The sequence below is a fragment of the Ceratotherium simum genome, chromosome 29 (genome assembly GCF_057802395.1).
Source record: "Ceratotherium simum simum isolate JZ-2026a chromosome 29, ASM5780239v1, whole genome shotgun sequence".
NCBI lineage: Eukaryota > Metazoa > Chordata > Mammalia > Perissodactyla > Rhinocerotidae > Ceratotherium > Ceratotherium simum.
Window position 1 is genome coordinate 5,122,005 of NC_141928.1, and position 13,488 is coordinate 5,135,492.

The 13,488-nt window shown below is 36.6% G+C and overlaps 1 protein-coding gene across 1 annotated transcript in view; it reads left to right on the forward strand.

Annotated features, from left to right (window-relative positions):
* SETX (senataxin) overlaps positions 1-13,488 on the forward strand; it is an 81,013-nt gene that overhangs the window by 45,600 nt on the left and 21,925 nt on the right. The window contains 5 exon segments of the mRNA XM_087418879.1: positions 3,221-3,394; positions 5,814-6,046; positions 7,076-7,243; positions 7,801-7,957; positions 13,358-13,459. Of these exon segments, the coding sequence (XP_087275005.1) occupies positions 3,221-3,394; positions 5,814-6,046; positions 7,076-7,243; positions 7,801-7,957; positions 13,358-13,459 (834 nt within the window).

Here is a 13,488-nt window from a genome sequence, read left to right on the forward strand (position 1 = left end):
TGCACTTAAACGCTAAGCCACGGGGCAAGCCCAAGAATTGACATTTAATATCAATTTTCTAATTCATGAATTCGGTATATATCTTCAGTTATTCAGGTTTACTTTCAGTAATGTTTTATAGTTTTTTGTGGAGAGGTTTTGTAGATTATCTTTAGTTAGATTTTTGTTGTTGTCATTTGTAGTTATTTCAGTGAATGTCTCTAAAAGATACAGACCTAAAAAATTCATAATCAATTTTTTCTTGTTTGCCGAGAAAGATTCACTCTGAGCTAACATCTGTGGCCAGTCTTCTTCCATTTTGTATGTGGGTCGCCGCCACAGCAGGGCTGATAAGTGGTGTAGGTCCACACCTGGGATCTGAACCCATGAACCAGGGCCGCCAAAGTGGAGCGCACTGAATTAACCATTACACCACCAGGCCAGCCCCCATAATAAAATATTTTATGGCTAAAGTAGTAACAATAATTCCTTAATATCAGTTAGCTAGTCGGTGTTCAAATTTCCACTTTCCTTATAATAATTTTTTTCAGGCTTTTTGAATTAAGATACAAATTAAGTCTCCTCATTGACGTTGGTTGATATGTGTTTTTAACTATAATTCTCTCATTCATGTTTCTTTTTCCCTTTTTAATTTATTTGTTGGAAAAATTGGGTCATTGATCTTGTAGAGTTACTCACTGTATGTATTTTGTTTATTGCATCCCCCTGCTGTTGTTTAGTATGTTTTTCTGTCCTCTTTATTTCCTGTAAATTGATAGTTGTGTCTAGAGGCTTGATCAGATTCAAGTCTGATTTATTATCTTTGAGAAAACTGTTTCCTAGGTGGTAGTATATATTCCTTTATCAGGAGGTGCATGATCTCTAATTTCTCTTTTTGTAATATTTATAGTTGTTGATGCTTAATGCCTAGATTAATTAATCTATTAAAAGATAAAATGGTGATATTTTTATTTGATCATTTCTTCGTTTATTAACTGGTATAGTTCTATAAAGAGAAATTTCTCTATATTATTTGGTTACTCAGTGGTATACTTTATGAAGAAAGGATGAATATGTACTTGACACTTTACCAGTTTTCAAAATAATGAGTTAATTCACTGCAAGCACTGGAGTTGGTTGACCAATGAGGTTTGTTTGTTTCTTTTTATAAATGCATGGACTTAAATATTTTAATCTATTTGTTTCAGTCTATTGTAACTAGCTCGCTCAGGTTGGCTCCTCAGCCCTTTAGACAGGACCCTGCTAGGGTTTGAGAGCTTTCTTGCTATCTGATATGATGAATATCATCTATAATTTTTTATCCCCTATCTGAACCTGCAGTTTTCTAAGTAGCCTTAGTATCTTTTAGTAGAAAATGGTATTTCAAGAACAATATGGGCACACTATATGCTGTTAACATGTAATACATGTAAACATAAGGATACAGAAAGGTTAAAAGAAAAAGATTGGAGAAAGATACTCATGCAAACCCAAGTAAAAGAAAACTTGTTTAGCTCAGTTGATATTAAACTAAATAGACTTTAAGGCAAAAAAGCATTATTTGAGATAAAAAGGGAATGTTTCATAATGATAACAAGTTCAGTTCAACAGAAGATATGACAATTCCGGGTGCATATATACCTAAATATAAAGAAAAAACCGATGGAACTAGAGTATTTTTTTTACGTTTATATGAGACTTTTGAACCATTAAATCAACAAAGGTGAAGTTAAAAGAAGCAAACCATAAAGTGAAACACAATAGAAACAAATGAACCAAGTTATATATTAAATTTTTTTCTTTTGGTTGAATCCTTTTTAAAATATTTTCCATTTTTAAACTTCTTTCCATTTTTTCATATTGTTTGGAGATTATTCCTCAATTTATACCTTTTTTGCTGTTTAGTAGTTAGGTTAAAACTTATAACATGCATGCTTGATTTATCAAAGTCTGTAGTTTTAATAGATATTTTAAATGTTTCCATAGATAAGGCAAAATCTTTAGAAGACTTTACTCCATTTATCCCCATCCCACTTTGTATACCGTTGTCATGTATTTTAACTTTATATTTTAAATTGTGTAAGACATAATCTATAGCCCCTTGCGCAGTCATTTTTTGTTTATTGATTCTACCAGTTCATGTATTTCTTCTCTCCTTGTTTTGCTTATCTCTGATGTGTGTTGGTCATTTTCTTTGGGAAGTTATTTATAAAAATAATTTGAGGCCTAGGATGATACTGTCTTTTTCCAGAGAGGATTTTCCTTTGCTGCTGTCAGGCTTCAGGGGGCACTAGCAGTGTGAGATCATCTTAATCTGGTTTAAGGGATTGAGTTTTTCTGAAGTTCTCGGGTGGCTTGAAGCTGGGCTGCAGCCCACGTGAAGGATAGTTTACTTCTGCCTCATCCTTGGGTGTAGTCCTTCAGGGTCCTGACTGGAAGCATGAGGGCTACCAGGGTCCCCACTCTGCAGGCCCTGGACTCCAGTTTTTGTCTTTTTATTCCACCAAGGCCATCCCAGGTACTGCTCAACCTGTTGGCTGCCACTCCCTGAATAGTTCAGATGTTTCTAAGGGGAAATAACTGGGCTGACTCTTGCAGATTTCCACATTCTTCGGGATTTCAACACAGTAATTCTTCACTGTTGTATTTGTTCTCTGATGCCTTCAAATAGGTATTCCGTACATGCTGCATTTTAAAAATCTTTTTTTTGATTTAGTGGTTCTGTCTACCTAACCCCAGTACTTCATGCTTTAGTTCAGTATGTTGTTGCTGGATTTGGCATTTGGTACTAAACTTTTGTATTCTAGTGCTTGCTCTGCTTTCCCAGCCCCATTTAGTTTACAACTATCCTTTCCCCCTTGTTTAAAATGCCACCAATAGGCTCCAAATTCTTATATGTGCTTGGATATGTTTCTGGATTTTCCAAGTGAGGAACAAAAGAGGAAATTTCTTGATTAAAAACTAAAATAAACTTAAGGAAAGGCAATTTATTAGCTACTTTTAAATATTCTGATTTTATCGATTTTGGCTTTGTAGCAGTTTTTAGGAAAAATTTTATAGTACTGTGTAATCAATATTTGAAAATGTTGACTGGCTTAGACTACCGTTTTGAAGTATATACATAAAGTCCATTAGTGCTGTGTACTTGCTTGAACTTAGTACAAGGATTTAATATCCTTTAAGTTAATCTTATGTAAAATAATTCTGTTAGAATAAATGCTGACTTTTTGTTGTTTCATAGTTTATCTTGAGGAATGTGAACTAGCTAAACAGCTTCATCCAAAGGAAAATGATTTGGTGTTTTTGGTTCCTGAAAGACTAAATGGAGAGAAGAAAGATAGAGAGAGAAATTGCATGCAGGATCCTCCTGAATATCATTGTGGTTATGTTCATAAATTTCGCCGCACTTCAGTCAGTAAGTAATGAGACATTGAAGAGAAATTTGTCAGATATAAGCTTACCTTTTAATTTGCTTTACTTCTGTAAGTTGTGCTTTACTAGCCATGTATTTGCTATACATTTACCAGATATGCGTTTGCCAGGTTAATTATTTGTCGTTCAGAGTCCTTTTTTAGTTTTTCTAGGCTCATCTGGAAAAGGCCCAGTATTTATTGCTCTAGACTTATGATTTAAAAGTTTTCTTTTCTAATGTCCTCTCCTTCTAGTACATTCCTTCGTCTGTCATTGCGTTTTATACAGTTTGCAAGCCATATGTTTGTTGTATCTTAAATCACATTCCAACTTTGGTTTTGTGGCTAATTATTAATGAGAAGACGAAACATATAACTCATTAGGCAACTTGAGGGGTTTACTTTTTCCATCACTCCCATCCATTCTGTTGTAGGGACTTCTCTCCCTAAGGTAGCATAACCAAAATAATTTTAGCTTGAATTTAACAAGTACCTACTGTGTGCCAGGCAATGTGCCTTGTCCTTCCTACGCACATTTATCATCTTCCTCAAAGTCCTGCAAAGCAGTAGGAGTTATTTGTTCCCTGCTCATCAGAAAATCAAGGCTCAGGGATGTTAAGTAACTTATCCAAGGTCGTTCCTGGTATTAAATGAGAGGTCCAGAATTGAAACCTAGTTTTGTTTGACTGTAGAGTCTACGTTCTTTATTATATGCCAAGCTGCCTTTTAACATTTGCCGCTTTCTTAGTCTCAGTTATGTGAAGGGAACATTATGTCATTATTTCTTCACCTTTTTGCGTCATATCTTAAAAAGAGCAACAAAGCTCCTTAGAGTTCAACATCATACTGCATTATAACTGTTGTACCATATTTATTATTATAAGTGTAATCAGAGCTCAATTCTTTGTGTAGAATGCATTTAGAAGAATACCAACAGGGATATGTAGCTTAATCTGTGCTTTGGACTCTTGCAAATGATTACATTTACCAAATTTATATTTTTAAGGTAGTCCCTTCCCTGAACTCTTCATTCATTCAACTATATGACATCTCCATTTGGAGATCTATTAGACATTTCAAACCTAGTCCAAAAAAAAAACAACACTTTATTTTTTTGCCTGACATCTGCTATTCCTTCGGTTTTTCTCATCTCAGTAAGCAGGGCTTCCATTCTTCTAATTGCTCAGGCCAAAACCTCAGAGTCATTCTTGATCCTTTCTTTCTCTCACACCCTACATCTAATTCATTAATGAATCCTAATTTGTTATACAGGCATACCTTGGAGATATTGAGGGTTAGGTTCCAGACCACCACGATAAAGCAAATATTGCAATAAAGGAAGTCACATGGATTTTTTGGTTTCCCAGTACATATAAAAGTTATGTTTACACTATAGTGTAGACTCTTAAGCGTGCAGTAGCGTTATGTCTTAAAAAACAATGTACATACCTTAATTAAAAATTACTTTATTGCTAAAAAATGCTAACCATCATTTGAGCCTTCAGTGAGTCATAATCCTTTTGCTGGTGGAGGGTCTTGTAAGAAATGCAATATCTGCAAAGCTCAGTAAAGTGAGGCACAATAAAATGGGGTGTGCCCACGTAGCCAAGATCCAGGCCCCACCTGTGCTGCTGCATCCTGGTCCACACTACCATTGACTTTTACCTAGATTGCTGCAGTAGCCTCGTGAGTGGTCTTTTTGCTTCTGTACTTTTCCCTTTGCAGTTTATTCTTCATTCTGCAATAAGAGTGATTCTTTTAATGTGCAAGTTAGAGCATGTCATTTCCCTTGCACAAAGCTGTCATGTGGCCTTGTCCCTGACTCAGAATAATATTCAGAGTCATTATTGTGGTCTGCAGAGCACTGTAAAATGTATCCCTGTTTTACTCTCTCAGTCTTCTAGCACACTTCTCCCTACTTTTCCTTCCAGCCATACTAGCTTTCTCCCTATTCTTAAAATACTCCTGTCACACCTCTGCCTCGTAGTCTTTGCAATTGCTGATTCTCTGCCTGTAACACTCTTTCCCTAGATAACGGACGGCACGGCTTACTTATTTCAGGTCTGCTCAAGTATCATCTTTTGTGGAAGACCTTCCCTCACTCTCTTATCTCCAATAATACCTCCCTCATATCCCTCATCACTTCCTCCTCATCCCCTTTCTCTGCTTTCTCCATAACATTTATCACCACCTGACATGTTTATTTGGTTATCTACCTCCCTCTTCTAGAAACTAAGCCTCCTGAGGACAGGAATATTGCCTAATTCTTAGGAGGCGTTCAGTAAATATTTATTGAGTGAATTATTTAAATAACGTATGATACAAAAAACGTAAGTTGTAAAATACCTGATTTTGAATAACCTTTTTAACCGGACACCATTATTCACTGGTAACTGAAATTACTTTTTCTCCTCTTGATAATAGTGCGTAATGGGAAATCTGAGTGTTCCCTTTCCATCCAGACTCAAGATAATTTGCCAGTCAATTTAAATGAACCCGTGAAATGTATTGTAATCAGTTCTCTGGTAACTACACAAAGGAAGTTGAAGGCCATGTCTTTGCTGAGTGGTCGGAACCAACTAGCCAGAGCTGTTCTGAATCCAAACCCCATGGACTTCTGTACAAAAGATTTACTTACTACAACATCTGACCGAATTGTGAGTGATGATTATGTAACAGGGAAAGCCAGAAAATTTCATATCAGGATGTTAAAGCATCATGTTATTTTTAGCTGCTACATATACATGTTATATTTAGCTTGCATGCACAGTGACATTGTTTAATGCTTAATTTTCTTTAATACTGCAAAGTGTATATTAGATTAGCTTACCTCAGGAAAAAGATATAGTACAATAAAGAATTGAGAGTATGCTTAAAGAACAACATTAAAATTTTAGGTGAGCATCCTACTGAAATGTTCGTTAGATGATTAAAATTCGGGAGTAGGAGTAGGTTTGATGGAGTTAATTTTGCATTTGAATGATCAATGGGGAATTGACTATTGTTGCAAGTACGAAGATGAGTTGTCGTTTTGTGCAAACACGTATTTCTCATCATGAGAGCTGTGTATAAGTTCCAGGAAATTAACACAGAGAACAGCAAAAGGAAAGTAATCTTTTTTGAACCCTGCTGTGTGTTAGGGCTTTCATGTGAGTTATCTCAATCAACTCTCCCCCTTTAAGAAATCCCCGATTTAATGGATGGCAAAGGCTGAGGCTCAGGGAGGTTAGAAGTTTAGAGACCTAGCTTTTGTGAGTGAAACTGAGGTTTAGACTCAGATATGACCCAAAATCCGTGTTCTTTCCTCTATATCACTGTGTTAGGAAAGAAAGTCTTGGAATGTTTTTACCGTCTAAGGAGAGAATTGACTAAAATGGGAAGAGCCAAAAAAAGAATAAATAGAAGAAAAGTATAGAACAATTTATTGTGATCATCTTTATAAGAATCACAAATGAAAATACAGTTGTAGTATTTGTAGAGAGGGGCTGAAGCCTGTAGACACTCGTAAGTAATTTTCTTTCTAATAGTGAATGTAGTTCTTAGATTAAAGGTTAGTTTGGGGTCTTACCTGATCATAACCAAAGGTTCTGTCTGATAAAGATTAGAAGAAAGTCAGATACCAGTATTTTCCTCTTATGTGCCACTACAAGAAGAGCGACTCATTCTCACTAATGTTTTTTGTATAGATTGCCTACTTAAGAGATTTCAACGAAGACCAAAAGAAAGCGATAGAAACTGCATATGCGATGGTGAAACACTCCCCATCAGTTGCCAAGATCTGTCTGATTCATGGACCACCTGGAACAGGAAAATCAAAAACTATTGTTGGCCTCCTATATCGCCTACTGACAGAGGTAGACTGTGTGTGAGGGCATCAATGCTGTTAATTGAGTGCATCGTTTTACTTTACTTCTGTTAACTAACATATGTAAATAAGTATTAAAGTACCTTTTTCCCTTCAGTTTTTTGTATCTTTTTGATATTGTGTGGAACCATATCAGAGAAAGGGGTAGCAGAGGGAGAGAAGGTTATAAGACGTAAAAAGAGCAGAAAATGCTATCTCGTGTGAAACTAATCCTAAAGTCTAGAATGCTGGTCTTCTGGCTTTATTATAGGTCACATTGAATGCCAGGAAAGTATCTTGAATGTATTCCTGGGCTGAGTTTTGGTTGGATTAAGTATTGAGTAAAATAAGTAGGTAGTAAGGTGTAAAGCTCAGAGAAGTTGATAAAATCTTGTGTCAGAGTAATTTTAATATCAATATAAGATGTAGATGCTTTTATTTTTAGTTGTTTATAAGGGGAACTTTTGAACACATGTGAAAGTAAAGAAAAACTATAAAACTACATAGTAGAGCTTATCAGTATTTTTTGTTTGTTTATTTGTTGGGTGTGTATGTGGCAAATTGTAGAACCAGAAGAAAGGGCACTCAGATGAGAACTCCAATGCCAAAATCAAACAGAACCGTGTTCTTGTGTGTGCACCGTCCAATGCAGCTGTTGATGAACTTATGAAGAAAATTATCCTTGAATTCAAGGAAAAATGTAAAGACAAGAAGAATCCTCTGGGTATGTTACTTATGTGGGCTTTTAATTTTTGTTTTCAGTGTTTAGTGTGGGCAGCTTTGAATGACAAAGAGCAAGCCAGTTCTGGCAATGAATTCTACTTGTGGCTGTAGCCCATATATACTCATTGATTCCTGTAGCAAGTATTACTGAGCATTTACTCTGTGCTAGGCGCTGTGCTAAGTACTGAGGTTTCGACAATGAAGTGGATGGATCAGTGGGCAACTATAATATAAAACTATAAGTTCTATATAATAGAAGTAAAATGTGGTTACTTTCAGACGCCTTAGAGTGGCCCTTGCTTCAGTCATGTGAGGGTTAGGGAAGACTTTTAGAGGAAGTGATGTCTAAGATGAAACCTGAAGAGCATAATGAGTTAGCCGTAAGAAGTGAGCAGGGAGGGGACTCTAGCAGAAGTTACAGTAAATAAAAAGGAGCAGAGGCAAGAGAACCTCACATAGCTCAGTACAGCTAGAATATAATAATCTCCACGAAGGCAAGGGTTTTTTGATTTGTTCACTGTGGCATCGCCAGTGCCTGGCACTCAGTTGAGGCTTAGTAGGTATTTAGTGAGTGAAAAGCTAGAGCAACCATCATTTGTGGTTATTGAGCAGTTTCTGTGTGTCAGTAATCCTCAAAACAATCCTGTGAGCTATATATTAAATAACCCTACTGTCTACATTTTATAGGAGGAGAAACTGAAGAGTAGAGACGTAAAATACACCATAGTGGTAACTTTTGTTCAGTACAATTGACATTTGTGAAGAGCATTACTGCGGGTGATTCAGGACGCTTGAGTGAAGATGTAAAATAATTTGTTTACTTAACCTTAACTCATACTTAATTACTCTCATACCACCCATTTTGAGTGGTGTGATTATGGCTCTGTATTAGACTACTTGTCCAGCTCATATGCCTTGTCTTCCCTAACCAAATTTTTTTTCCTTGAAACTTCAAGGAAGAGCCTTTTATCAGTTAGGATTAGATTTGGCTGCAAAATAATAGAGACTCCAAATATGATGGCTTAAATATGATAGAGTTTCTTTCTTTCTTACTCAAGCTCAGGGATGGGCAGTTCAAGACTGGTAATGGTGTGATGACTCTGCTTCAGAGAGTCTTCAGAGACCCAGCTCCTTCTATCTTGTTGTTCCACTGTGTGTGGCCTCCATTCTTTAGTGCGCCTCATGCTCAGAGATGGCTGTTCCAGCTCCGGTAATCACATCCAGCAAGTGTGAAAAAGACGAAGAAGGAGCAAAGGGAAGATACTAGTCATATTTTAAGGAAGGTTCCTAGACTCGGCCACTTGCACCTCTGCTTATTTCCTTTTGGCCAGAACTTACTCACATGGCCACACCTAGCTGCAAGAGAACCTGGGATATGTCATCTTTATTCTGAGGGATCACACACGTTTTTTCTTTTACTACATTTGTATTAGCTACATATAGAATTCATTTGCTTTTAAAACTTATAATACATTGTCAGTTTTCAACTTTTCCACTCACCATTACATTTGTGCCAGCCCCGGTGGTCCAGTGGTTAAGATTCGGCACTGTCACCTCTGTGCCCTGGGTTCGTTTCCCAGTCAGGGAACCACACCACTCATCTGTTGATTGTCATACTGTGGTGGCTGGATGTTGCTGTGATGGTGAAAGCTATGCCACTGGTATTTCAAATACCAGCAGGGTCACCCATGGTGGACAGGTTTCAGCAGAGCTTCCAGCCTAAGACAGACTAAGAAGGACCTGGCCACCCACTTCTGAAAAAAATTGGCCACGAAAACCCTATGAATAGCAGCAGAGCATTGTCTGATACAGCACCAGAAGGTGAGAGAATGGTGCAAAAAGCCAGGCAGGGTTCCAGTCTGCTGTACACAGGGTCACTAGGAGTCAGAAGTGATTCAGCGGCACTAACAACAAATTATGTTAGATTTATGATTTTATATATCACTGTATATCAATACAGTCATTCATATTAATTGCTGTAGGGCATTTCATTGTATGAGTGCACAATTTATTCATTATGTATTGATAGAAATTTAGGTTCTTAGCCATTTTTTGTTATTTCAAACTTTATTGCAGTGAACAGACTTGTACATGTTTCTTCAGTGCAGGTATAAAAATGTTTACTACAGTGAATAAATGAATTGTACTATGTTATACTGTCAGCAGTTAAAGGGAACGCACTAAAAGCACTGCGCTCTTACTGTGTCTCTTGTGTATTCATGCAGCTTTCTAGGGCAGTGCTTTTCAAATTGTAGCTTGTGACCAATTAGTGGATTGTAAAATCAGTTTAGGGAGACCAGAACCAGCATACTTAAACAAGATAAACTCTAGAACAGAAGAGAGTAGATAAGATCAGAGTATAGGGTAGTGAGGGTAAGTATTGTTTTGTGAAACCTGTTTCGTTGGTGAGGTGTGTGCGTGTGCTGGGTTTCAATGTGAAGTGTTCTTCATGCTATAGGTGAAAGTCAAAAGAGTTTATAAAAACACTGGTCTAGTGTGTGTATACCTAGGAGTGAAAATGTTGGGTTGAAGGATTTGTGCATCCAGCTAGTGCCAAATTCTTCTCAAAAGTGGTTGTACCAATTTACACACCTTAGAGCAGTTTCTGTGCAGTGTGCAGTGGTGCAGTTTTAACTTGCTTTTCCCTGAGTGAGGGTAAGCACTTTTTCAGTTGTGTATTGATGACATAGTAGGGCTGGGACTGGGATGGAGTAACCAAGGTGTCTAGGTTGGTTTTTTGATTTTTTTGTGAGAAAGAAAATGATACCTATCGTCAGTAAAGAGAGCTTTTTCCTTCTTTTTCAGTACTTTCATTTCCACTTCTTTTCATTACTTCTAGTGGTCTTTCCTGGGTGTCCTTTAAGGAAATGTGTCAAGATCTCACCATTAAGTATGATGCTTGTGTCTGGGTTTTGGTATATACCCTTTATCAGGTTAAAGAAGTTCCCTTCTCAGTAGAATTTCTATCAGGAATAGGTGTTGAATTTTATTGCATGCGTTTTTTTTTTTTTTTTTTTGCATCCATTGAAATGGTGATGGAATTTTTCTTCTTTAATCTGTTCATGTGGTAAGTTACAATATTTTTCTAATGTTAAAATATCTTTGATTCCTAGAATAAGGCCAACTTGGCATTATTATTTTTTAACACATTGCTGGATAGCTAATGTTTTATTTAGGATTTTAAAAATTAGTATTCATAAATGAGGCCAGCCTGTAGTTTTTCCTTGTTATTTCTTTGTCTAGTTTTAGTATTGAAGTTACACAGACTTTAAAAATGGAGTTGGGGAGAATTTTTTAATTTATTCTTTGGAATGTTTTGTATAAGACAGAGATCATCTGTTCCTTGAAGGTTAATTTATTTTTAGTGTTGTTTGGTTCAGTTGGGTTTTTTCTTTTTGGTCTGTTTTTTGACAGATGGGTAAGTTTTTATCTACTGTCTAAATGTCTTTAATTGTTATAGATCTATTCAAGTTTTCTAGATTTGAGTGAGTTTTACTAATTCATATTTTTTAAGAAAAATTTCCGCTTCATCTTAAGTTTTCAAATATATTGGCATAAAGTTGTTCATTGCATTCTCATTTTTAAAATCTCAGCTATATTTTGTTTGGGTCAGCTTTGTCATTCCCTGTGTTATATATTTAGTCTCTAAATCCACATGTGGCACAGGCCTATGGTTGGAAAGTGTTAAAAGATAGTTTATTTTTTTCCCAGCTAAGCCTAGGCCAAGTTACTCACTTTTTTTTTCCATCCCTCCTCCCCTTCCAGGTCCTTTTGCTTTCTAGTGGGCTTTAAAATCCAAGCCCCTGTTATAAAATTTATATATCTTGACTGGAATAGTAGTTTTGTCAGTGTAGACGTTTGTCAAACTCTATAGAACTAAAGATTTTAAGTCTCTGCATTTTTTTGGGTGTAAATTAAAACACCACCAACCTAAGCACCTAGACATTGACCAGCCCTTGCCCCTCACCCTGTACCCACAGGGAAGCCACAGCAGCTCAAGGGCTTTCAACTCTGATTTTCCGCTTTCTCTTTGTTTTTGGCCCCTAGGAATTTTTCTTAGATTCTTATGAGCTCAGTTTAAAGGATTTCTGTTACAATTTATGGAGCATTTCTAGGTATTTATAGTGAGTGAATTTCCAGGTAATCTCATCCACCTTGCCGTTGGAAACCCAAGGAACTTAGCAGTTTTGAAACCTTCAAGTAAATGTTGGCCAGAGAAGATGGCTTCAGATTTAGAAGAATGAGCTAAACTAGGAACAAAAATATGTTGTAGACAATTGTATAATAAGTCATTCATTCAGTGTATATTTATTATACCTGCTGTGTGCCAGCTACTGTTCTAGGCAGTGACCAAAACAAAACCCTGTTTTTATGGGACTTAGATTCAGTGGAAGGAGATAGACATTAAACATATGAGTATGTGATATGTCAGAGTGAGTTAAGTGTTGGTAAACTCTGCATGATTGCTATAATTTAGCCCAGTGATGCAGTGGGAGATTTTTAGATTAAATAATATCTAAAATGTAAGCTACAATAAAAATGTGGTTAATAAACAATCCAGTTAAATGATATTTACAGCTTTTGGAATTACCATACTCCAGAATTTCCAGCATCTGTGTCCCTTTAATTCTGGAGTAGCAATATGATGTGGAGCAGAGTTTAAAAACTTTGTTCTGAGGGCTGGCCTGGTGGCGTAGCAGTTAAGTTTGGGCACTCTGCTTTGGTGGCCCAGTGTTTGTGGGTTTGGATCCTGGGCGCTGACAGATGCACTATTTGTCAAGCCATGCTGTGGCGGTGGCCCATATAAAGTAGAGGAAGATGGGCACAGATGTTAGCCCAGGGCCAGTCTTCCTCAGCAAAAAGAGGAGGATTGGCAACAGATGTTAGCTCAGGGCTGATCTTCCTCACAAAAAACAAAAAAACCAAACACTTCGTTCTGAGTATTCTGCAGAAAAGGATTTGATGGTCAAATAAGATTCTGTTTTGAAAATTCAAATTATATTAATATATAAAAGTCTTTCTATATCTTTGAAATAGCCTGTGATTAAGAAATAGGTTTTGTTTTAACTCGCCATTTCCCAAATACATTTTACCATGGAATGTTGTACAGAACATAGTTTGAGAAACATTAGTGTAAATAGAAGCTCAGCTCTGCAGCATACTGTTTATGGACCTCACTAGCTTTTATTAGGTGGAAAGGATAAGTACTTGCCTTATAGGGTTGTTATGAAGAATATCTAAAATAATGTATGTGAAGCCTCTAGTGTGGTTCCAGGTATCTGGTTGGTTGATAGCTCATGTTAGCTCTCTTCTCTGATTGGTAATATAGATTAGAAATAGATATTATACACAGAGATTGGCAGCATCCTTATTAATCTGTAAGTGTGATTTTTATCAACAGGGAACTGTGGAGATATAAATTTAGTACGTCTGGGTCCAGAAAAGTCTATTAATAATGAGGTCCTAAAATTCAGTTTGGACAGCCAAGTTAACCACAGAATGAGTAAGTACTGAATGAAGTGCATCCTAATG